The sequence below is a fragment of the Alligator mississippiensis genome, chromosome 6, assembly GCF_030867095.1.
Source record: "Alligator mississippiensis isolate rAllMis1 chromosome 6, rAllMis1, whole genome shotgun sequence".
NCBI lineage: Eukaryota > Metazoa > Chordata > Crocodylia > Alligatoridae > Alligator > Alligator mississippiensis.
Genome location: NC_081829.1, coordinates 8893633 through 8919847, shown reverse-complemented (window position 1 = coordinate 8919847; position 26215 = coordinate 8893633). Strand labels below are relative to the sequence as shown.

The window sequence follows — 26215 nt, the reverse complement described above, 5'->3', positions numbered from 1 at the left end:
TGCAAACAAATATTTTATCAGGTCATTTGCTCAGGTCAAGTTAGGGCACTTGTACAGGGCACTCTGGGAATGCCCCCCACAAGGGGCACAGCCTGGCAGGTCTCCCTGGGCCCTGCTCCAGGCCAGTCCCAGCTGCTCCCCTGCAGAACGACCCTGCCAATGCCTAGGGCCAAGATCATAGAGTCCCCAGCTAGAGCGGCCCGCGCTGGGGACCGCTGTCTCCACAGAGCAGACGAAAGCCAACAGCGGGAGAGGATTGGCGGCGGCGCGGAGACATCCTGTTAAGACGGAACTCGTATTGGGCAGCTGAGAGGAGGGGGCGGGGTTTACCGAGCTAACGGCCCAATGAGGCGATCTGAGGGGGCGGGGCCTCAAGGGAGGAGCGAGCGGTGATTGGCTCCGGCTGGGAGGCGGGATCAGCCCCAGGCAGAGCGCGAAGAATCGAAGCGGCTTTCCTGGCGGGCGGCGGGACAGCGGGGTCGAGCAGCGCCATGGCGGCGGCAGCGCCTGAGGTAGGCCTGCTTTGCTCCGCCGGCTGGTAGTGGGAGTCGCCGCCCGCCCCGCGGGCCCCTCCCGGGAGGCCGTCTCGGGACGCGAAGCAGCCGCTGCGGCTCGTAACTCCCGCGCCCTGAAGAGGACTACGTTTCCCAACATGCGCCTCGGTGCTGCCCCAGTGCATGCTGGGAGCGCTCTCCGCGGGGCATGCTGGGAAGCATCCCTGGTTGGGCACTGCCCTGGGGCTACCTGGTGCCCTTGGTTGTACTTGAGTGGGCTCACCTGTGCTGGATGGGGCCAGGGAGGTGGGATGCTGATCTCTCCAGTACCCTGCCCTTTTCCCCTTGCGCAGAGCAATGAAGAACGTTTTGTTACTCAACTGCGAGGATGCTGCTTTTTGTGAAGTTTCGTAAAGTATTTTTCTGGCACGTGAAAGTTGCGAGTTTCTGGCTAGTTTCAAGCTGTGGCCACCAGACAGTGTCCAGGACAATACTTGTTTTTTGCTTTGATACGAACTAAGAATTTCACAAGGGAACTGTACAGTAGTGGAAATGACATAGCATATAGTAATTTTTGTTTGAATGTCTGAAACCCAAATCAATCTTATGACTATAGTATCAACGAGTAATTGATGGCCATGAGGGTGGTCAGACATCGGAACAGGCTACCTAGAGAAGTGGGAGCCCCATCCCTGGATACTTTCAAGAGCAGGTTGGGCAAACCTTGGCTGGGATTGTTTAGCCAGGGATGATTGTGGCTGGACTAGATGACCTTGGGAGGTCCTTGCTTTCCCATGACTATAATTTGGGATGACACTGAGGTCAATGAACTATTTGAATTTAAATAGCTCATGCTGTATGAAAATAAACTTTCTTCTTGGCTTTTAGCTTTGCTTAGGTGTAGAGGAGCTAAAACCTGACTTGCAGAAAGCTTATGACGGCGATTCTGACAGCGGACAGGGCAGCTGTGAAACAAGTTCTCCAGGACATTCCAACAAGGAAGTTGCGTCTCTTGATGACAGAGGTCTGTAATACAAAGAGATCTCTATGGCTAGATGTGAGGTTTTTCTCTTCCCCCTAAATATTGGGATTGTTCTTTGTACTTTATAGTTTTACCTTTGCGGAAGGTTGAGAGAACATGGTCCTGTACTTTATGTTAGAAGTAATGTTTCTTTTGAAACTGTTCACCAGGGCACCCCAAAGAAAGGCAAGGTCTAATGGTTACAAAGTGCTGGAAGACCGTTTTAGACTGGACATAAGGAAAAACTTCTTTATCGTCCGAGTATCCAGAGTCTGGAATAGACTCCCCCAGAAGTGGTGCAAGCACCTACTCTGGATACCTTTAAGAAACGCTTGGATGCCTATCTTGCTGGGGTGATCTGACCCCAGCACCTTGGGCAGGGGGCCAGACCCAATGATCTCGCGAGGTCCCTTCCAGCCCCAATGTCTATGAAATATTTTCCATGCTATCTGTATGAATTATTTTTTCCTTGTTGGGTTATAAAGATGTGGCATATGTAATGGTTGACATATTTCACTGTCAAGAGTATGTAATGCACACTTATCTCTGGCATTAACAGAAGTCACTATTCATGCATGAATCCAGACTTTTAATTCTGAAATATTTATTAATTTAACTTCAGGACAGTTATTACAAATTATACAGTCAAATGCAGTTTTCTAGCTATTACATGAGAAGATATCTTGCAGCCACCATTTGCAGTCTGACATTGCATTGTGCTTACCGGTTCATTGAAAATGAACCACAGCTATGTACGATATAGCTTGAGAGAGCCACACCAACTGTATACGAACCATCACAATGCATTAACATATACAGATACATATGGTTTGAATTCAGAGTGCCTTTGTTGTTCAGGATGTGGGTAGAGATCTGTAAATGGTAAAAAGGTGGTAGTTGTGGTTGAGAAAGGGAAATGGGGATGGGGTTTTGAATATCTTAATTGCTTTATTTCCTTGCCTTTTATGAGTTGCATAGTTAACCCAGGTGAATCTGACTCCTTTAACTTGTGTGTGTGTGTGTGTGTGTATTTTGGTGAGAGGGGAGTTAGTTCTAAGTTTATGAAGTTCTAGTCTGGCTGAATTGAAACGCTTCTGGGACGGGGAAACAAGAATATAGAGCTTGTACCTTGAGAGCAGAATTTGTCTGTAGACATACCATTAACAAGTTCTAAATTTCCTGATGCCCCCTTGAATACCCTGAGCACAGTAGATATCTGTGATCATGCTTTTTACAATTTTCACTTTTGGATAAAAGTTATAGTGTAGATTAATCATGGTTTAAAGTTAGAGCTCAGTGCTGTTTCCCTTTTCTTGTGTGCTTGGATGGGGAAGTGACAGGATAAAATGGGATCCTGAAAATACATTGTGTTGCGTGTCAACATATGAAGTAGTAGGATGAATCAGTTTCCTCCTGATCTTAAACCTGAATTTTGTAAACCATAATATGCCTAAAATTTTCATGCCAGCCTCATTAGTAGCTTTAAGTATGGGGCTGCAGGGCTTTTACATAGAAAACATAAGCTAAAATTACATTTAAGTAATTCTATTTTCTGTCACTGAAATGCAGTTAAGGTTGCTGCTACACTGCAGCGGATTGTTCTCCCTGTACTTTTTTGGCATTTTGGACTCGAAGTCAAATAGAAGAAGATCAAGAAGTGCTCCATTAAGGTTTTTCTATATATCCTGAAAAAGAACATTTGTGTTGCGGGAAAAAAGATAAAGGAAATCATGCATTTACAAAGAGCAGTTAGAATAGGAATGCATGTTGTTATTTAACTATCATATAGTAGAAAAAGCAGTTTTCACATTGGCTTTTATTGAACCGCTCTGTATAGAACAGCATGAATGTTTGCAGGATTGGGACCATGGCATGTCCATTATAGTTTTCTTTCAGTATGTTACTATTTGCTTTGGTTACGTAAGAGACAGGCTACATAAAACACAGGAATGTCACTAATTAGTTTGGGAATGGAGAACAGTGTCTGGCATAGTATGTCATTTGGTAACGGACCTATGAATTTTTATAAACAATCTGTGATCTATGGTATAAAGAATGCTCTATGTTTCTACCAGATTCAGAGGAAGAGATTTTTGTAAGTAAAAAATCTAAAAGCAAACAGGTGCTTCAGGACAGTGAGAGTGAAGGGGAAGAGAGAGGCTGCTCCCTTGAGAAGACGGACACTGTAGCTGAAGATGTTAAGAGCGGGGAGGAAAAAGAGCATCTTATTGCCCGAAAGAACAAAAAACATCGGATTCGCCAGGCTCTGCTGGACAGTGACGAGAGTGATATTGGTGACACATTAGATCACAAAAACCTTGAAATAGATGAGCAGTCTGATGCGACTCAGAATGAGCTGGATTTGGGTTCACAGGTGGCGACTTTGCCAACATCTCCGAAACAATACAAAAAACACAAAAGTAATTTTGAGGGTGAAACGGGCAAAAAAGCAATGGGGAAATCGAGGAGGAGGAGGATGGAAAAAGAAAAAAAAATGGAGGCTATTAGAGAACTGAAGAAAGAAAAGAAACGGAAACAAAAGGTATAAATGTTTGGAGAAACATTTGATATTTTTAGTCCGGTTAAATACAGTTGAAGCATTTGGTGATGGTAATTAAAAACCTCTAATGAAATTTGTGTACTCACAACCCACTAGCAGTTTGGACTTCCACAAGAGTCTACAGACAGGATACCACCAACCTAATTGGCATTTTAAAGTATCAGTCCTTAAGGTGGGCTTGCCAATCTAGAGGCAGCCCAACACATAGCTGGGATGATAATGGTTCAGCTTGTTTCAAAACATGAATTGTTTTAGTTCCTGATACAACAGGGCTTGTGGCCTTGGCTTGATGTAAGGTATGAAATCTATCAAACCCATTCATCTGTGGAGCCAAGCTACTATCATGCCATCCTTGGAAAGAGGATGTGGGTTGTGCTTGACATCAGAGCCCTGTTCTCACTGAGCATCTGGTAGGAGGTGTTGGTAAGCCTCCCCTGGGCATAAGCCAACTCATGACTGCTAGGTTACAAGTACAAATTTATCCATGGGCCTGTTGTTGACAATTTAGGGATTTTTTTTCCCATTCCAAGGCATTAGGCATCTGTTTCCACCAAACTGATCATAGCTGCCTTCCATAGCAATCAAATGATTATGCTGTAACAAGTAATGGCAGCAAATTAACACTTAAGAAATGCTGTTTTGTGGGCAAATATTGTTAACTATGCACAATTGTCAAATCTATGGTCTGTGCAGGACTCTATGAGCCCTGGTGAGTTTTACATAATTCTTTTCCTGTCTCTCCTGATTGCAGAAGTTGAGAACCTGCATTGGCCTAATTTTGTAATATAAAGACTTGACTACAGAATTTATTTGAAAGTTACTTATTTTTTTGTCTGAATGATGGGATGGGATTTTTATCAATTATCCTGAAATTGTAAAGATGTCTTTCAAATATTTGTAAGTGAGCTTCTGAAGTAATAATGTTTTTAAATGTTGCTTTTTTTACTCAGCAGGAAGATAATGGTGAGAAAAATTCTATTAATGATAGTGGGTGTCTTCTTGCTGACAAAGAACTCTTTGATAATGATTTAGAGGAAGAAAATGATTCCCATCCTGAAGATGAAGAGTCACTAGAATCAATAAGAGCTGCAGTGAAAGGCAAAGTGAAAAAACATAAGGTAACTTAATTTATTCTTGTACCTTAGCGCATATATCAATCTTTTGTTGACACTGATGCCATTCCACTTCTACATGAAGAAAATAGCCCCTAATGTCTTGTTTCTAGGGGTGTAGGAACAGAAATGCCTTCTTTAAGCACTAATGTCATAGGAGGTGCCAAAAAGAATATTGTTGTGGAGGCAGTTGAAGAATTTGCAGTATAATGTTTATATCTGTTTCTGAAAATGCTTGCAGATGGAAATTCACAACGATGATACAGAAAATCATTGCACAACATTATTGCATTTTGCTTTTGACAGCTCCTCGCTATGCAGTGAAATTAATCAATCCATTTTTATAGGGTAAGAATTTGTTTTCTGAAGATCAAAATTACAAACATGTATTTGATGATGAGAATGAGGAACCCACATTGAAAAGAGCTAAGAGAAAGGTAAAATATTTCTTTAGGCTTCTTAGTTCCTTTTAATTCTCACTAGTCCATAATACTAATTTTATGTGAAGGTGTTACTTGGTGCTCAAGAACGGAATCAGTGTGATGAGCATATTTTAAAGATTTATTTCTGTTTTCTTGTGTTTCCCTGCTGCTTAAAAAGTGTGTGTGTGGGGAGGGGGGAACCTTTTGAAAAACTTTTTCAAAAACATTGTTTTGAACTTGTAGAACTACGCCTATATTCAGTCCTGTGTTTTCTTCTCTCTCTCAGGAGCGGAAGGCAGCAAGGTTAAGTAAAGAAGCCATGAAACAACTGCATAGTGAGAGCCAGAGACTTGTAAGAGGTAAAACCTGAACCACTTGTGTTAAATGTAAGATGAAATTTCCTTAGGAAGGCAACAGAAAAGGAGTGTCAATCAAAGCAGTGGACTTTGTTCTTGCTTGATATGTGGTATTCAGAATTTAAATTAGATAAGCTGCAAAGCTGTTTCTCCTGAGATTATATCAAAATACGCATTTCACTGCAAGCATGATTTCTTTCTGGAAACTACAACTTGTCTTTAAACAACTTTGGAAGTCTCTCTTGGAGACTTCTTTTTAAAGTTTAAATCTGGACTAGAAGTAACTGACTTCATGTGTATTGGGCACTTAGTTATACCAAGTAATTAGAATGGGTCTTGTTCTTCTGTTACTGGTAGCTCAGTCCACTTTATTCTGAGTTCTTGGGTATGTTGCAGGCCTTATTCTTCAGGGCAGTTTGTGGGTGTTTGGATAGAGGTCCAACAGCTACATGTTTTATATATTGGAGTTAAGCTCTGCTCTTCATGTCTAGCTGGATCTCTTAGTTGCAAAATACTTGTGCCAGGCTCATCTGAATATTTGAGAAAATGCCTGCCGCTTCAGTACGTGACTAAAATGACTCTTATTTCCTTTGGTAGAATCATGTCTGTCGCTCCCATATTATGTGCCTGAAACCAAAACCATACATGAGTTCTTCAAGCGTAGACCTAGACCAGCTTGTCAGGGAAATGCTATGGCATTGCTGAAGTAAGGAACTCTTCTGTCTCATGTTGTCTTGTATGTCCGGTTCTTGATTTGCTTAAGTAATTTACTTCGTATGTAGTTTCTGTTTCAGTTTATAATCATGTATTGCTATCGGGGCACCTGCAGCAACTACTTTCATGCAAAATTAGGGATTTCCTTGATATTCCTTGAGTATCATTTTAATGTAGTGTAATAGCTGAAAAATAAGAAGTGATTCACAGACCAGAAGTCTGGGATGTGGGGATTAGCAGTGGTCTGAAGACCATAGTTTGAGAGCCAAAGTTCGAAGTGGCTGATCTGCTAGTTTTGTATATAATGACAGAATATTTCCCCTAACTGGGTTTATTTGCTACATAATCTATAAAGAAGTAAAACTTGAAAGCAATGTGCTGTCATTAGTCCAGTCTGAATTTTTTGTGAAGGTATCCCATGCTGTCCTTCAAATCCAAATTTATAGCTATGGTTTAAAACTCATTGCCCTATGCAAAGTCAAATTTTATTTGAGAAGGTTTTTAATAATGCTGTGTACTTAAACCTTGTTCAAAATATAATACCTTTTTTCCCTTTAAATAAACCTAGAACAAAAGAATCATGTATTAATTATTAAATAACTAAAGACTGGGCATTTAAAATCTTCATGTCCTGCTTCCCGCAACCACTCTAACTGGCATTGTAGAAACGACCTAGTTTTTTCATGTAACTAAGTGCAGCATTATACGCAGACATAGAAATTACCACTGTTCCTTTCTCTTGTTTGGTTTAGTCTTTTCCCCCCTCATCCTTCCCCTACCCTCCCATCTCATGCCAGTCAAGCTAAGGATGAGAAAGTGTATGTTGGGTTACGACTCGCTTTCTGCTCTTTATAGGTCTACTAAGTATCAACCCTGCCTAAATGAAGAAAGTGCAGACACTGAGACCTCAAGTGTGAATATCAAAGACACTTGGACAGAGGCTGGTCAAGCAACAGCTAGGGAGCTGGAAACAGGACTCGATGAGAATATTGACACCTTTGCGGATAAACCCTCCACAGATGTGGAGGAGAATCTGAGAGAAGATTGTAATGAAAAGCACAGGCAGGATGGTGCCTTGGATACTCTTAAGAGCCTAACAACTGCTGTTAATTCAGAAGAGCAGGTTTCTGACTTGCAGAGTAGTCAATGTAGGGAGCAAATGGAGAGTGAACTTTCCTTGGCATCTGAAGCAAGTGCCCTTGAACAAAGAGAGGACCAGCTGCAAAAAACAGGTGTAGAATGTGACAAGCCTGTTCAACAGGTGGCTTCAGTAGTAATGGCACAGCCTGAAAAAGTAAGGAAGTCCAAGCTGGATAAACTTCGGGAGCTGGGAGTCGACCTATCTGTCAAACCAAGACTCTGTTCTGACAAGGATTCCTTTATTAACCTTGACGAGCCTGAATCAAACAAAGGTACTGCATTACCTGTTGCTAGATCCGAGAAGCTAAGCAAGGTCAAATCGGCACTTTAGAAGGCAGACCTCTGGGAACAGCTAGATGTTAGCAGTTCAGAAAGGGGAGATACTTCCTTCTGAGCAGAACTTAGGTTTCTGCTTTGTGCTGGTGTTGGCATTTTCTTTTAGATGAGATGTAAAACAGAAGGCCTGATACCTTATGGTGCTTAAAAAAACCCATGAAACTCTTATTAAGAAGTGTAGTGACATTTTGTTTACTACAGATCTCCATGCAGTTAAATAAGTTAATACCGGAAATAGGCACCAAGAGGGCCAACATTTTTTAGTCTTGGTGCCTAAAGGTGAGCATCTGGGGATTTTAGTTGCCCAGTATATGACTTGACTTTCAGAACTGGTGGGCATAAGAATCTTCTGCTGCATTTCACTAGCAGTCATGGTTGTACAGCAGATGGATAATAGGTTGCTCTTTAGTTTTCTAAATAAAGATTTAGACACCCACGTTTGAAAATTTAGGCTGTTTGTTTCAATGGTAGATGGTGATTCTGTATTAATTTGATTTTGCTTAGTACTTTGAGATTCTATAATTGTAGTAAAACGTTACATTTATACATTTATATTTATTAATAGCATTTAGTCTACACCATCTGCTTTCTTTAAAGTTTATAGAGATATATGGGCTCTGCCCAAAACCAGAAATTTGTCGATTTTCAACATGGATTTAAACATATATATTTATCAATAGAATGCTGGATATCTCTGATTATGGGAATAGAGACTCTTTTAATGAAATTGGATGATAATACCCAAATCATCAATGAATAAATCAAGTTATTTTAAGCTTTCAGTTAACAGTAATCTAATCTTGGAACAAATACCCAAATATTATATTCATTGACCTTTCTTCGAGTACCCACTTGAATATCCTGAGCTTGGGTCACTGTATTACTTTATACTTCCAAATCAAACAACATTGACCCCCTCCCCCCATTTTTATGGATTAGATCCTAAAATATTATATCACTTTTCTAAGAATAATTTGTAATGAGATTTGCCTAAGTATAAAAGTGACTGCAACTATTTATATCTTTGCTGCATTGTATGAATTTGGTAAGAGCAAGTATTATATTGATGGCCCTAAATGTAATATCTATTTAAAGAACTGGAAGCTTTGAAGGCACGTTTCTTGAAGCACACTCTTCAGACAGCCAAACCAAAAACCGAGCGGATTGTAAACTTGAACATTATTCGTAAAGAGACCACTTCTGAGGGAAAAGAGGAGCTAAAATCAGATGTGGTGCCAGTGACATTGGCTGCAGAAAACGTAGATGAAACAGTCTACACAAAGCCAGGTATATCTGGGAGAAGAGGGAGGGATTGTATTGAAAAATAAGTATGTTGTCTCTGACAGATAATGTGAATAATATGCAGTATCTTATATCTTTCCTGGCAGTCCAGGCTCGACCTGAAGTTAACTTTATGCTTCTATCTTAGTGAAAGTAAATTGACTATCTCCTCTGCATTTTTTGGTGTCTTATTTTTTTTTCTGTCTGCCTGGGACCTGAACCTGTCAGCCTCCAAAAGAGAAGGCTGAGAGGGGATCTAGTGGCAGTCTACAAACTAGCCAAGGGGGACCAGCAGGCATTGGGAGAGTCCCTGTTCCCTTGAGCACTCCCAGGAGTTACAAGAAACAACGGACACAAGCTAGCGGAGGGTAGTTTCAGGCTAGACATTAGGAGGCACTATTTCATAGTCAGGGCGGCTAGGACCTGGAACCAACTTCCAAAAGAAGTGGTGCTGGCTCCTCCCCTGGGGGTCTTTAAAAAAAAAAAAAAAAAGGCTGGACGAACATCTGGCCAGGGTCGTTTGACCCCAGTACTCTTTCCTGCCACAGCAGGGGGTTGGACTAGATGATCTCCTCGGGTCCCTTCTGACCCTACCAACTGTGAAACTCTGTTAGATAATAAGGTGTAGGTTTATGGCACATTTTGATTTTGAGGAAGGATGGTCTAAACTTTCATCTAAAGTGCTGAGCACGTTGCAGTTACCTACAGTCCTGCATCAGTTTCAGAATGAACTGTTATAAGTGAGAAAATTACTTAAGAGCAAAAGCATTCAGATTCTCTTACTTCAGATTTGTGGGTTGTGGGGGAGGAAGGGGGTGGGCACTGTATTTATTTCCCTTCAAAAATCTAAACTAAAATGAAAAAAATCTGTGTGTACACAACCCATCTTGTTCCAGTTATATTTTTTTGATCAGTTGGGCATGTAAAAATCTTAAAAGGGGGCTGGCTATTGGGAAACAGGTGGCTCTCAGCTAGAATTCTGGCTGCTGGCTCTGAAATTTTCTTCATCCTGATGCAGTCTCTAAATGTCTGATGTAAATAGATATAGAGAACAAATAGATCTATATGCAATCTGTAGATCATCCTTCATGTGTTGTTTATATTTAATAGCAATATTTTTTTCTCTTGCAATTCTTCATGCAGATGGGTTTTGTAACATATTTTACTTGTAAGCATTTGCAAATTAAAAAAAAAAAAATCCTGAAAACTAATCTGATTTACCTATTATTTAAATGGTAGAGGAGAGGGGTAATTTGGTAGGTCCTATAGGCATGCATCCATTCTAGCTAGCTGCTTTTAATTATTTTATATGCCTTATTAAATCATCTTTGGGTAAGTGGAAGCCATTGTTCCTATAAGACACAATGGGAAGAAAGCCCTTATACTGGTTTTACAGAGCTGTGCCAGTGGCATTTGTGGGTAATGAGGAATCTCCTTGATAATTCATAAGATTATGTTGCCTCTCTAAATGGAGCTTATTCAGGCTAGGTTTAGCTCTTCTAGCCAGTAGATCAATTCAGAAAACCTTTTATAAAATAAAGCACCATTGCCTTTAATCTTCTTTCTGTGAATGTAGTTCTATTAAATTGAATGCTTGAAGGCAGTAAAGTTTTAAGGATTCATTGTAGTGCATCTAATCTATTCATTTATTCACTTCTGCCCAGGTGAAAAGCTACAAGTGCTGAAGGCTAAACTACAGGAGGCCATGAAACTCCGCAGGATTGAGGAACGGCAGAAGCGGCAAGCACTGTTTAAACTGGATAATGAGGACATGGAGGAGGAGGAGGAGGAGGAGGAAGAGGAGATGACAGATGAGTCGGAGGAGGAGGAAGGCAACCATGAGGTCTGTGTACCATATTTTTACATAACTTAGTCAACTTCTCAGGTCTGATTCCTCCTAATTAATTAACAAGGAAATGAAAGAAATCAGACTTGCACAGCATTAATATTGGGGAATTGCCAAATAGAGCCAAGTGGTTTTAGTTTTGTTTTTAAATTGCAAATTACTATAAGACCCTCAGGGTTTTAGTTGCCCCTCACTGTTTTTAACACTGTTCTCTTGTTTAGTTTTCTTTGCCATTCCTACACTAGTTCAAACTTATTTTAAAACAACAAAGATATCTGAACACTGTTTTTGCAGTAGTTATTATATTCCTTTAGTGGTGGGTCAGACCTTTTGACAATTCAGACCTTTTCTTGCTGCTTAGAGTAAATGTTGCATTAGCCATATTGGTTCAAATAATTAATTCTGCAGTTTGCACCTTGTGGATTGAGCAATATCTGATCCTTCAGTGGAGTGAAGCTCTCATTCCGTATCATTTAGCTAATTAAACAAAAGCCTATAAAAACCTTGCCATATTGAGTGATGCTAGTATCTTGAGCTCCTGATTGGGAGTGGGTAAGTTTCAGTAGGATGTATGAACACTTAATTGAAATCACCTGGTTGATCTCAGATTTAGAAGCGTCAGTCATGGATGTTTTAAAAGGATCAAAATGGCTTAACTATTCAAAGACCCGTCTGTACCTAGGTTGCATAGGGTGGAATAGAGAAGTCTGAGAATTGGGCATTTCTTTCAATTCCCCCGCCCAATTTTTGTTAGAACTTTGTGTATGAAAGTACACAGTTGAGCAGCTGAGTAAAAAATACTTCTTTGCTGTCTGATTACATGGATGTATATTGGGTGTTTTAGACTGTGGACTTTCTTCTTGGTGAGGCAGAGGAAGAAAATGAGTTGGAAGAGAAGGGCACTGATGATGGAGATAAAGAAACTGACAAAGAATCAGTTGATGAAGAACGGGTGGAGAAATCTGTGCATTGTGATTCTGTCTCCAAACCTCCTTCAACAGAATCCACACTGATACTGTTCAAGGACAACTCCTCCAAGCTGGGGTAAGAAAGGGTGATCCCAGCCTGTCTCAGTTGCACTGTGTTAAAAACAAAAATGCCTGTTGGTTCTCTTAGATACAGCAGATGGACAGGATGTAACTTTTAGAATTTTCCCCCTATTTTTCACAATCTAAACAGCTGTGTATGCAAACTGTTTTCATATACAAGTAAATGGGTATCTCTGTCATTTGGCTGAAGAATCCACTTTCATATTGCAGCTAAGAACATTTTTTGTCAGGCAAGGTCTGGCAGTTTTGCGCTGAATAACAGTTTTGTCACACATTATTTTTAAATTGCAGATATTCCATTCCTGATGAAAAAACCGAGTTGGAGGAAGCTCCAGACAAAAGGCCTAGCAAATTAGGTAAAGTGCAACTGCTGCATATTGCTTGCATTTCTTTTGGGATTAGCGGTTTTGATAAACAAGTGATTTTTGCACATTCCTGTACCTGGATTCCCAATTATGTGAGTCTTGCTGTCACGCACTTGTAGTTGGACTGTGACATTTTTCTGTGCCGCTTCTAGTATCAAACTTGAAAAAAAACAGTGGCTCGTTCACTTGCTACATCAGAAAAGAAACAGATCGGAGTGATGCTAGATTGTACTTTAGTATGTGGGCCCTGGCTTGGAGCTGATGTATAAAATGTCGTCTGAGTTGATATTTTAACAGAATTGATAGTGCCACACAAGCTATAACATACCATGGGATTTGAAATTTAGTGTGACATACTGAGGTGTGCAGCTCTTTTGGCATAATCACACTCTCTCACTGCACAGGAAAAATAGAAAGTTTTAAGACCAAGATAGCAGCATCAGAATACCTTTTAATGACCTGAAAATAAAAGGGGAATATTTGCAAAATAAATAAGCACACCTCCCCACCTTTCAAAAAAAGGATGCGTTGCTAAGGATGACAAAAATAGTGAAAAAATATAGGGACAACATTGAGATGATTAAGACAAAATAAACTGCAACAAGCAATATCTATAAGTGAAAGTAAGATGAGGTTCTTTAAATACAGAATTAGTCAGAGGAAGGTAAAGATCATGTAAAGGGTGGCAGAGAAGGCTTAAATGTGACCAGATGCTTAAAAAAATTAAAGCTAACAGGAACAGGGTAGCACTGAAGTGATGTTGTAACCCTGATGGTCCAGGAAATACGCAAGAAACAAGGATATTTTTGATTAAAAGCAGCTATGTTCTACTTGAAAGCTTGTCTAAACTCTCTCCCGACCATGCAGATGCACACTTCGCCCCAATGCACAGTGCTGGCCAGAGCTGTGCGCTGCTGGGTGCCAGCACCTACTCAGGGCACAGGTGCTCAGAGTGCCCCTGCCTGCTGCTGCTGCACGCCATGTGGGGAAGTGTCAGGGGGGTCCTCGCATCCCGCCACCATCCCTCACCCCACAAACCTCACATATACCTTGCCCCACAACCCCCTGACTTACACTCCCCTCACATATTCTGTACCCCCCCACACATACTATACAAGAGGAATACTATTTTAGAGTTACTATGCAACCCCTTCTCTCTCTCTCTCTTTATTTATTTATTTATTTATTTATTTATTTATTTATAGATGTATAGAGAGATATATAGTACACAAATCATAACAAATATTTTTTGTAATAAAATTAAAATATGTTATAGCAGGTGTTTTGAGTTTTAGTGTATAACTTGTTTTTTTTTCTTGTTCTGGCAACTCTCCCCTTGCAAAAGAAGTATTTATGGGGGTAAGGGGAGGGTCGTCCAGTGGCAAGGTTAGGGGATGGGACTTCTGGTCCCAATATAGCAACCGGGGGGGGAGGTGGGCAACCCATGTGGCCATTGACTGCTCACCAAAACTTGTTAAGCAGCCCTCTAGCTGAAATAGTTGCCCGCTCCTGCCTTAAACAGTTGCTTTCTTCTTTAGAAGATGACGATTCATTTTCTCTGCCAACTTTGGCAAAAGAAAACAGCCACAACAGCAGCTTCGAGTTGATCGGCTCTATGATTCCATCGTACCAGCCTTGCAACAAACTGGCACGTGGAGGAAACTTTCTACCTGCGGCAGGAGGTTTTAGGTCACCATCTCCAGGTTTTTTCAAAGCTAGCTTTATCAGCTCTGCTTCCAAGGTATGTCCCTTTGTTTCTAATCGTTCATAACTCTTTATGTTTCTATCAAACAGAATTCCAGTTTCCTTTTGTATCTCTAGAAGGTCATCTTAACAAATACTTACCAACACCTTTGGTTAATTGGGGTTTCAGAAATGCTAATCCTTCCTGGAATACACAAAAGTAGACGTAGAACCTACCCTTTGGAATGACCCAGGGGAGCATGCTGACTTGACAACTACAATTTTAAAAATGTCTAAAACATCAATTGGATTAGTCGGCAATAGCTTTTCATTGTTAATTATAATTGTTCATGTTTGATCCAAAAAAGGATTTCATTCCTCCTATATCTCACAATAGTGAGTTCTGAATGGTGTGTATTAGGTTTATGGATGCTTGCTAACATCATTTTTAGCCTGTACTATGATCTGCCTGTAAGATGACAGTGAGCTATTACAGCTACATCACTCTAACACTACCATAAAGATTACCACGGTCCAAGGAAAGACACTGTTGTACCCAAAAGCTTTTTTTACGTCTAATCCCAACCATGCATTTAATTCAATAAAAGGTATCACCCACAAAAATTCTTGGCCTTCGCCATGAATATTAACTATGGTTTTGCTTCTAACTTTCAGGATTATAAAAAGATGAAGTATTTAAAAATAACTAAAGACTTTATTTATTTCCTATTAGAGTTCTGGAAAGATATCTGAGCCCTCCCTGCCCATAGAGGATTCCCAGGATCTGTATAATGCCTCCCCTGAGCCCAAGAGTTTATTTCCAGGAGCTGGAGAGTCTCAGTTTCAGTTTTCTCTGGAAGATGATACTCAGAGTCAATTGCTTGATGCAGATGGGTAGGTTTGTGGTGTATACTGGCTGTTGTTCTATTGTGTACTAACATCAGTACACCAATCAGCTTGTGAGATATTTAGTGTTATGCTCTTGGGTTATGTGGCGAGGCATAGATAAATAATTGGCCTTTTATGTTGCACATTGCCTCGGGGAACTGTTACACAGTGCTTTTGCCTCTGTTAAAAGCTCTTTAACGTTGAAAATGGAAACATCTGGTCTATTGCATTATAAAGATGACAGCATTCTCTCTCTCTCTGTCTCGCACACAACTCTTCCATCACAAATTTGTAGCTTGTATTTTAAAATTTGCCTTTTTCTCTTATCCTTAAGAAACTGAAAACAAATACCGTACGTCTGGATTGTGTATCTGGATGGAAATATATCTGGATTGAAGATCTAATTTCTGTCTTTCGGGTTTCAGTGTTGATTTTATCAAAATGTGGCTAAAATCAGAAAGTTATGTAACAAAGCTTTCTGAATCTACCAGACTGCTAGTATTACCTGCTAAGACTTGAACGCGCATTGTATTTGGCCTTTTTTCATCACCAGAATAGTTACATTCTAGTGACAGAATCATTACTACTGGTAACATGATATGGGAAACCAAACTGAATTTTCCTCTTCTAGTTTGGGCTTGGAAGACTTGCAGTTTAAAGAAACCATTTACATGAATTACCTCTCTCTGACTCTAGATCACATTTGCTCACAATGTCACGATATGACTGTTTTAAAACTTTGTGGGAGTATTTTTTAGACTTTAAAGACAAACTCCCTGTATATATGGAAAGGCAGAATTCACTAAGATGTGGCCGATGTTAAATTGTAATTGATAATTTTTAGCTAAAGGTTTATTTTCAGGTTCCTGAACGTTGGGCACCACAGGAATAAATACCAGTCCTCAAAGCATCGTCTGACTCTGGCTAGCATGGATGAGAATGCAATGGATGCCAACATGGATGAATTATTGGATTTGTGTTCTGGACAGTTCAGCAGCCATGGAGAGCGCACTCCAAATTCTAGCAGTGGCAAAAAGCAGAACATGGAAGAACTGCTCAATCTGTGTTCCGGAAAATTTGTGTCTCAGAGTAGGTCCTGATTCTGCTTGGTGACTTCACTGTTTGTGCTTAACTTTGGATTAACTTTAATTGAAGTTTCATATTAACAAATCCTTTAGTTCTTGCTAGTACTGTGCAATATGGTGTTTGGAACTGCTCAGAATTGTAGTCCTGGAACTGGTTAGCATCTTCAGGCACACAATATTTTCCAAGACATTCAGGGTACATTGATGTAGCTCTGTGCCATGTTCTACAGGGGTTTCTGACCTAGGTCAGATACTGTAAATGAGATGATTACTTTAATGCAGAATATAGCCTTCTGCTATGTATACCCTTGCTATCATTCCAAACGGATGATTAAAGAAGTTGTCTAATAAGTTGTCCTCTTGTACCTCTCTGTAGCGGCTTCTCCGACATGGGCATCTTCCGTGTCCTCTAAGCCAGAGAAAGAGAGTGACGCAGAAGATCCAATGGCAGAAGCACTAGCACTTTGTTCGGGATCCTTCCCAACAGACAGGTCAGTATTCTGTCTTTGAGAGTCACGGGACATGATTGCGTGGCAAGCCCAGCTTAAATGGTTATAATCCTGTTATGGCATCTTGCATATCCACTGCTGAGTATCATCTAAAGGTATGTGGTTTTTGTAGGGAAGGGGAAGATGAAGAGGAGCAGGAGGAAGAATTTGGTGACTTTCAGCTCTTAACAGATGACAATGCATTTGAGAATGAAGAGGTGAGTTTGAAAGAAATGTAACTACAAGACTGGCTGAAAGCATTCTTTTTGTCAATGTCTTTTTTAATCTGCAGCCATTTATGCAGGATGTCTCATCTTCCAGAATAAGTTAATGATTCTGTTGGCAGAGCAATCTTTCAGTTAGTTTAAGACATTCTAAAAATCAAATGCAAGTGCGCTAGTTAAATGCCACGGTTCTCTGAAAAAATAGTCAAGTGGTTCTGAATCTTTTTAGACTCAAAGCACCCCTTAGAAAATGCCAGTTCTTTAGCGTTCAGTTGTTCTGTGACTATGGAAAAATATTGGAGCAGTTCTTCTGTTGCAAATGACTTTAAAAAGACCACAACAGGGCAGAATGTTTTTAGCACAATTGATTCCTATTTGAAATCTCTAGATTTATCTTGTTGTAAAGGTGCTGAAGGGTTTCCTCAGAGCTTGCAAGCTTAGTCAGGGTGTTTGCAGTCTTGGAACAAGGATCTGCAGCAGGCTGTACACATAGAATGCATGCATGAGATTGGACAGCTGTAACTCCAGGGTGGGAAGCCTGGGAAGAAGCAGGGGAGACTAGCTGGGGAGAGGGGAGCTGAAGCTGTTCTGAGAAGGGCTGCTTCTGAGGAGGCTGCTACCAGGACAAGTGCTTCTGAGAGGATGACTGGCAGAAGAATTGTGACTAAGTGAGCTGCTACTGAGGGCAGAGGAGCCACCAGCTACAGAGTACCCAGGATTGCCTGGTATCCTTTACTAAAGGAGCAGAGGTTGTGCATATGGGTTCCCTTCCCCACTCCTAAGATCCCTGAGTGTAGGGAGTCCCGGGGAGGGAATTAGATACAGGGGTTGCTAGAGGAGGTTTTCTGGGAGAGCTAGAGAAAGCAGCAGGGAATTGTGGCTGTGTGGGAGCTCCAGCAGAGCTCAATAAAGTACAGCTGAGAAGGGGCACTCCAGGTGCCAAGCACAGGGGAGCTGCCTTGGGAAGTGTCTGGGGAATGGTGTGGTCGATTGCAGGCACCCAGGAAAGACTGGAAAAGGGAAGAAACACTAGTCTCCGGAGCAGCCACACCTGAGGTCCTGACAGGCACCCCACCTTCTGTCCAGACCACAGCATTGCCACCCCTCTTCTGAGGCAGAGCAAGCACCGCTCTCTGGGGCTCCACTGCAGCCACTCCACAGTGGGCTACTTTGCTGCAGGGAGAGTGATTTTGTGGAGACCTGGTTGATTAAGTGTATATACCTGTCATAAGTTGCCTGAGTGTTAAAGTTGATAACATAATTGCTTTTGTTATATGATAAGTATTTGCTTTATCTGCTGGTATAGATTATTATTGAGCTCATTGAAAATGTTTTGCTTGTTGTTTGTGGGATGTCAAATTTGTCAATCTCTCAGTTATTACTGTAAATATTAAGTTATTGTAAATAGTTATTTAGGGTGTGCTCCCAGCCTGTAGATTGAGACCTACTGGCACCCCAGGATCCCACAAATTTGGACAAGGCTGCGGGTAGCACCATCGCCAGGGTTACATTTGTGAATCATTTGCACACCTAAAGGTAAAAACAGACATCTGGTTTATTCCAGGTCTGATTTGTCCTGGGCTTTGACTTGCATCAAAATAGATGCAGGGCAATTGTTTTCATGTAGCCTGAATGTCAGTTAATTCAAATTTGTCTCGATTTATCCCAGGGAACAGTTATCTGATATTTCACAGGTACTTAAAGTAGGACAATGATGGGCTTGTACATCTGTAGAATCCCAGGATAAAAGGCTTTGTTATAGGACAAATCCAATATCTGTGTTTACCCACACAACACTAACATATTATAGCACCCTAGGGTGTAGCAACAACTTTGGTTGGGAATCACTGAAAATTAGACTGAAACATTGTGTTGCTTAATCACTGCCAAGCAAAGGAAGGTAAGGTTAGGAGGAGTAAACAATCCACTGAAATGCTGTAGGAATTTCTGAAAACTGTCTCATTGATTTACAGGATGAAAAAAGTGAAGGAGATGAGGGAAGTGAAGATTGTGATAATGAGGAAGTAGAAGTTAGTGATGATGATGAAGAAGAACTGTTAAGACAAAGACAGGGCTTGAAGAAAAAATTGTAAGTACACCTGTCTCTGAATTGCCTGCAAATAACTGTATTGATGTTATTAGAAACAGTCTGCAGTTTCTGAAAAAAAATTGAGGACGGGTGTCTCGCTTATCAAGAGGACATATATGTGCCTGTGAGGGGTTAGCTTTGAAAGTCATTTCTTTTTGCTTTGGCACTGTCATTTTATATGAATTAGCTGCATAGCTCTTAACTTGGACAAGCAACTGGGGCATGCATAACCTTTTATAAGAAAGAGCAGTAGATCAAGGTAAAAGTAACATATGCTTTTCTCTTTTTTCTTGTTGAAATAGGACTGCTCTTCATATTTCTCATGTCTTAAGAACTTTTATTTAGAGCAGAGTGCTCAATCTCTGGCTTGCGGGCCAAATGAGGCCCAGGGAGCCTTACAGTCTGGCCTGTGAGGCTCCCCATGGGTTGGAAAATTTGGTGATGGGGGAACAGTGGCAGCATTAACTGCTACTGCCAAAATCCCAAGCCCTGTGAGTTGAGTTGGAACCAGGCTGTGATCCTTTTCTCTGTATGGTCAAATGGGAGCCACGTCGCTTCCCCTTCCCTCTGCAAGGCTAGGTTGGAGCTGTGCTGCACCCCCTTCTCTCCGTGAGTTTGGGTCGTGCCCCTTTCCTGCCACCTGACTAGGTTGGGGCTAGGCCATGCTCCCTTCTTTCTGCAGGGCTGGCCACATTGCCTCCCTCTATGCAGCTGGTTTGAGGCTGGAGGGCCAAACCCTGCCCCCTTCCTCTTGAGGGGCCAGGCCATGCCCTCTTCCCTTGTGGAACTGGATCACAATCCTTCCACGCTGTGGGGCCAGGCTGGGGCTGGCCCAAGCCCCTTTGCACTGTGCACCTGGATCAGGGTCAGGTTGCCCCTTTCTGCCCTCTGTGTGGCTGGATGGGGCCCCACTAAATCCGGCCCACAAAGGGTAATGGCGCTGCCCACCTGGCTCACCAAACAAAAAGGTTAAGCACCACTGATTTAGAACAATAATACATATTTTTGCTAGTGAAAAAGTGACCGTCTGTGCCTAGCTGGGCAGGTGTCAAGAAAACTTAGGAGTGGCATAGTCTTGGCTGGTGCTGGTTTGAAGAGAAGGTATATTGGCAGATCTTCCACATTTGTGTGTATAAAAACATCTAATGATTGAGTCATACAGAAAACTTAAATTTTATATTGTTGCTCTTAGGAATGTTGTAAAAACATGTTAGAATTCACTTTCCAACATTCATATGATGCAGCTGAGCAGTTTGTTTGTAACTCCTGTATATATTCTTGTTTTATAGAAAACTGCAGGATTTCATGGAAGATGAGGCAGAGCTATCAGGGAGTGACGTAGGAAGTGAGAGTGAATATGATGGTGAAGAACTGGATGAATATGAAGAGGAGATCATTGATGAAGAACTCCCTACTGATATGGAGCTGGAGAATCAAATACAAAAAATACACATGTCAGTACCAATATTGGTGTAGTTATGCGCAACCATTGCCCTGTGTGTGACATGTTAAAACTCTTATCTTTTGGGCTATAATCTGGAATGATGAGACTAAACTATGATTCTCTCCCTTCGATTTTGATGCTAGGAAGGCAATGCTTGATGATGACAAACGTCAGTTACGCTTGTACCAGGAAAGATACCTTGCTGATGGAGACCTGCACAGTGATGGCCCTGGACGAATGAGAAAATTCAGGTGGAAGAACATAGGTATAATTTTGGCATGTTAATATTCTAATTACAGAGCAAAAGCTAGGGAGGGGGGAATGAAAAGTACTTCAACAGGGATCTAAATATGAAGCTCATGGTAGTAAGATGTATCGTGAGCTTTATTTAAAAAAACAAAAACAAACAACAACCAAAAAACTCATTTATTTGGTAACTGGGGCTAGGAACTCACTCTAGCTTCTCCTCTTGAGTCCCAGGTCACAGCATAACTTTGGGTTGGAAAGGCTAAAGACCAAAAATTACTTAAGCTATCTTCATGGAAACAAGCACTTCCAGGGAATTCGTGCTTTCCTACTAATGTAAAAAGAAATATTTTGTCTCTAATTGCAGCTGTTACAAAGACTTTAGGTTTTAAGTCTCTGTGCATCATTAAAATGGAATAGAGAACCTGTATTTCATTTTCCTAGAGGCTTAGTTCAGGAAAAGTTAAGAGGAAGCTGATGGAATCCAAAAGCTCGCCTTGTGGCAAGCTGAGGTGGTATCAGGTATTGATTAAGACCCCTTTATGGGTTGTCAGCAGGACACAAACCTATAACTTCTACCACTTGAGCTAAAAGAGCATTTCTGATTGATTGATTGATTGATTTTTAATCCATGGTAGGTTTTTCGTTATTCCCTGAATGTAGCCACTAGAGGGGGGCATGACATAGCCAGTTTGTTAAATACTAATAATCATTTTAGCAGTTCTTTATATGTTGTTACGAACTCCCATAGGACAACACTACTCTGACAAGATCCGGTTTCCACCAGTATTTTTCCTTTAAAGGAGTCATTCAAGGTTTCCTATGCACTGAGGAATGAAAAGAATGTAGTCTGTTCTGGCTGGATTTTAGAATTCTTCCACTCGCCTGAAATACCCATGTTTTCTTTGCATGTCAGCTCAGACCAATTAAACTCTTATGAGTGACTACCATGGCCTATGTGGAGGGGAAAGGGGAGTGCTCAGTTGGACAAATGAAAAAAACCTGCAGAATTCCGATTTTATTTCTCTTGGAAATACTTGAGATATTCTTTTGGACAGCTTTGAATTTACTTTAAGGTTTTTCTTGGATAAAGCAGAGCACAACTTAATGTGCTGGGGGAAAATTCTTTGTGTACTGATGTTTGTTTCTTTTATATAATACTTGCTTATTTGTAAGGGAATAGGCTAGAGACTGCCAGACATGTGCATTCAGATTATGCATGTGGAATATCTTCTAGTTTTTATCTTCTAGTTTTTAATGCCAGTAAGGAATAAGCAGTGGACTGTGGCAGTTGTAAATAGATGCTAAATTTAATATTAATCTTCTCTTGGCTACTAAGTTACCTTGTATATTTAAATAAGAATGTGGTTTACATATACATAAGCAACAAAGACTCTGTCTATAGAATGCTTGAGTATCTTGCTTTAGTTCCTTTCGCTGTTTAAAGCGGGCCAAATAGCTTTAATCTTGTCAAGTGATGCTGCCTAAAACTTCTTATAGGAAACATTTCCACTGGGTATTTCATCTCTATTTTGCTAAATGGTCTGGCTCCATCTGTGATGCATCTAAATGAGGGGAAGCATTCTGCATGTAATTTACTTCTTGGAAATGTATATCTGAGTTGTTTAGGAGATGAGATTTCTGGCAAAGAGAATTTTGTTGGAACTTGACTAGTTTTAATATCTTGTTTGATCTTCATTGGTTCTGAGATTCGTACTGGCTTTGCAGGGGTGGGAAGTTTTTAACCTGTGAGTGCAATGTATTTAATATTTTACATGTACTGCTTTCTCGAGCAACACAAGTAAAGCTTTTTTGCAGTACCTGTCTTTTTAGCATGTATCTACATTCGTTATGTCCCCTGCATTTGAGAGCTAACTGCTGTCTCCTTGTCTAGATGATGCTTCCCAATTGGATATGTTTCATGGAGACTCTGATAATGAGGAAAATGAAGAACAACTTGATGAGACAGAGGCAAAGTGGAGGAAAGAGCGGTTTGAACGAGAGCAGTGGTTACGTGAACAGGTATGGAGTTAGGCTGTAGCAATGCTACCGCCTTACTCTATGTATAACGATACGTAGTTAGCAGATGACAAACAGATGCTTCCTTGAGTTAAAAATTGTATGTTATAAACATTCTGCACTTGTTCCATCTGTGGTTCTTTAGATTTGACTAGACCTTTACATTTTTAAATATTCGTTATAGAAGGGACAACTACATCAAATGAGAGGTGAAATTACCTCTTAAGTTCCTATACAAAGACAGTGGCAGAGCCTGAAGGCCAGTTTCCTGCTCTAGAACTATAGCTGCAAAGCCATTATACTTCCAGGTTGACAAAGGTGCCTCAACTAACATAGTGTCTAAGGACTGAAATGTGCTAGCCTCTAGCTCAGGCTATCATAATAGATTAAAGGAAGCTGATAAATGACTTGAGAAACTGCAGGAAGCTTTACCTCCATGGAGTTTTTATTGTAAAATTGATTGTAGTAAAGGAATTAACTGCATTCAGGTCACTAAATGAAACATGCATTTTGAGTTGTGGTTTTCATTCATTATCCATCCTCACAAAATATCCTTTCTTTCTGTTTCAGTTAGAGAAAGGAGACAAGAAGGAAGAGAAGGAGGAGGAGGAGGAAGAAATAGGTGAAAACAGTGAATTCATGAAACTAGCAAAAAAAGTGACTGCTAAGTCTCTGCAAAAGAAAGGTAGGTTTATTTAATATGGGAGTGGCCTCTGCAGAGGCATGAACCTTGACTAGCCGGTGACCAGCCTGAGCCCTGGTGCAAGTAGCCATTTCTCTACCTGGCTGTAGAGCAGGATGATCTCCCCCAGAATTTGTTAAAGCTGAATGTGTCAGTGCATTCAGTGATGCAACTAGAAGCTTGACAGAGGAAGACATTCTCTTTGTTAAAATGCTTCTTTGCTATTTAAGAGAAATTGTGTTGCTGTGATCAAAAGAGGAATAAGATTGTGGAAACATTGACAACAAAGAGACTTGTTGCCACTTTTAGCAAAGAACCTGTGGGGGTAGTGACATGCTTCACAGCATAGCTACTTCTCCAAATGGTTACAGCTGAGGAAAAACTAATACCACGTTTTAGTTAAAAACCCAATTGAATATTAAGGTTTTTCCTTGCACATGGTACAGCGTGATTCAGAGTCTGCATAACTGCCTCAAAATTAACAACTTCCCTTCCAAATCAAAAACATTTAATGGCTAGTAATGTTACCTATCAGTCATATGGTTCATTGGTCAGTTAAAAAAAACAACACCCACCTGTCTGCAGCATTTATTGGAACAGGACTGGTATGATTCCTACGTATTTCCTAGTTTTGTACCCAAACATAGTCTTTCTCGTGATATTTAGGAACTGAAGTTTCCTTCTTTGTTTCTTTCAGCTAAACCTGTAGCAGCTGTAAAAGAAGCAAAATCCTTGCCAAGAAATCCTTTTGAAACATTCAAACCTGGCAGCGACCTGATGGTTGGTATTTACATTGCATAAACTTGTATGATTTAAGGGCATTCTACAAATGCAATATGAAAAAGGCAGGTAGCTGGTGAAGGCCCAGCTCTAGAAGAGTTCTGAGGAGAGGACAGATACCAATGTGATATTGTGACAGTCGTATCTTTTGTAGAAACTATATTGTGTCCTGTTGTTTGTGTAAGTGATTTTTTTTTTTATGCAACGTTTGTTTGTTCTCTCCAGGTAAAGAGTGGATCACTTCTGAACAGACCTAAATCTGTTCTTCAGAAGCTTGCAGCCATGTCAGACCTTAATCCAAATGCTCCCCGAAATTCAAGAAATTTTGTCTTCCACACACTTTCCCCACCTAAGAGTGAAGAAGCAAAGGAGAAATCAAAACTGCAGGTAGAGATTTACTTGGGGTGGGCTACTAGTGTTTAACTTGCATAGTGTATTGCTGTGTTTAATGTTTGATTCAATTAATTGGCTGCATTCTTACTAAAAGTTAGTGTGCAGGCAGAATCCTGATAAGTTGATGGAAGACTCTGTCCTTTTTTAGCAAGATCTCAATATTTTCCTATTGTATCTTGTTTTAGGTGAAAAAGAGGGGTCCTTCTGCAATAGTGACACCCTCTCCCAAACGGCTGAAGACAGATGCTGCTGCAACACAAGGGAGCCAGAGTCGAAGCATATTCCAATACTTGGAGAGCTGAATAATTCTCTCTCTGGGGCCAGGAATTGTAACTTGTCCTTTTGTCAGCCAGCAGTATGTCATGCTTTTAAATGTCCAGGGGAAATTAGTTTTCTTTGCTGTTTTTGCCCCTGCTGCTTTTTATTTGCGTCGGTTATCCCAGCAGATTCGGTGCTTTCATGACAGTGGCCTTTACGTATCTCACCAGGTCTTTGCCAGCATTCCACAGCAAACGAGAAGTCTTAAAATCCATGCTTTAATTGGTCTGAGGCATTAACTCAGTGTCTGCCAACGCATTACTAACATTACACTACAGAATGCAGACCTTGTAGAGTTATGACACAAGTGTCACTTCCTTCCACAAATTCCCTTACTGCGATAGTTTGTTTTTAGAATAACAGTGGGATCTGTGCATGGCAACAGTTTTGGCGTGGTGAGATGTAGGATCTTTTATATAAAAGAAACAAAAATGTTTCCATGTACTGTTTACAGCTGCAGTAGTAAAGTGCTGTTGTCTTCTATCGCACCTATTTCTTTTTCTCAGTGTTGACCATGTACTGGCTTGATAACCTGAGAGGTTCCAGTCTGCATTTTAAATATATTTAAAAAAAATGTTCTTTTATAAAATAGTGTAAATAGCATTTCACTTTTCCCAGCTCTTAACTTTTACACCCAATCTTTTTATATGTATGCAGAGGGTATGCGCGTGTAAAAGTTGTTTTTATGCAATGAAGATTTTTTTTTTTTCAGTTGTCTGTGGACTTTTTTTGGATAAAGCTGAAGTTCTCCATCACAATTCAGCTGTTGCAGAGGTGAATCATCTATCCTTTTACAGATAATAACATAGGGCCTTCTTTAGAATGAAGGAACTAGGTGCTACACTCCAGAAGAGCAATTATTTACAACCCTTTTGCAGTAAGAACAGAACTTGAAAAACAGGTAAAACATGCATCTACTTGCATTTTGAATGTGTGATGCTAAAGACGACTTGACTTCATTCTAATGTTCAGGCTAGTTCTCACAGACTGAACATTTTCCTGAGACTTGATTTCAAATGCTCTAGATGCTGACTTGACCCCAAGGTGTACATTTTGTAATTTCATAAGCACACTTTTGTGCATGGCTGAATGTAAAATATTTTAATGTATATTGTGTTTATAAAGGACTGCGGTACTAATAGGTGTGCAATTTTTACAATAAAACGAGCTTTTAATTTTC

At 40.5% G+C, this 26215-nt stretch overlaps 1 protein-coding gene across 4 annotated transcripts; it reads left to right on the top strand.

The window, feature by feature from the left end:
* The first annotated feature begins 421 nt into the window (after nt 1-421).
* On the top strand, nt 422-26215 carry CLSPN (claspin). Of its 4 annotated transcripts, XR_002090507.2 has the most exons (26): nt 422-512; nt 1383-1518; nt 3591-4057; nt 5026-5193; nt 5535-5624; nt 5896-5968; nt 6563-6671; nt 7535-8091; nt 9251-9442; nt 11101-11279; nt 12127-12326; nt 12623-12687; nt 14235-14437; nt 15113-15273; nt 16130-16356; nt 16729-16843; nt 16974-17058; nt 19038-19153; nt 20443-20607; nt 20741-20862; nt 22738-22865; nt 23433-23547; nt 24242-24324; nt 24550-24711; nt 24903-25072; nt 25748-26215. XR_002090507.2 is itself a non-coding variant. In XM_019488229.2 (25 exons), the coding sequence occupies exons 1-25, from the start codon at nt 492-494 to the stop codon at nt 25017-25019; spliced, it is 4053 nt and encodes a 1350-aa protein (XP_019343774.1). In that variant the 5' UTR covers nt 422-491; the 3' UTR covers nt 25020-26215. The 4 variants fall into 4 exon arrangements, 3 of the variants coding, with proteins under 3 accessions (XP_019343774.1, XP_019343777.1, XP_006269958.2); XM_019488229.2 differs by having other exon boundaries at nt 5029-5193; nt 24903-26215; XM_019488232.2 differs by having other exon boundaries at nt 14238-14437; nt 24903-26215.

Excerpts from the sequence above, each read along its gene's own strand:
- CLSPN (XM_006269896.4), top strand. The coding sequence starts at position 492 with ATGGCGGCGGCAGCGCCTGAG. Across the intron at positions 6,672-7,534 it reads AATGCTATGGCATTGCTGAA|GTCTACTAAGTATCAACCCT; the intron begins GTAAGGAACTCT and ends TGCTCTTTATAG. Across the intron at positions 9,443-11,100 it reads AACAGTCTACACAAAGCCAG|GTGAAAAGCTACAAGTGCTG; the intron begins GTATATCTGGGA and ends ACTTCTGCCCAG.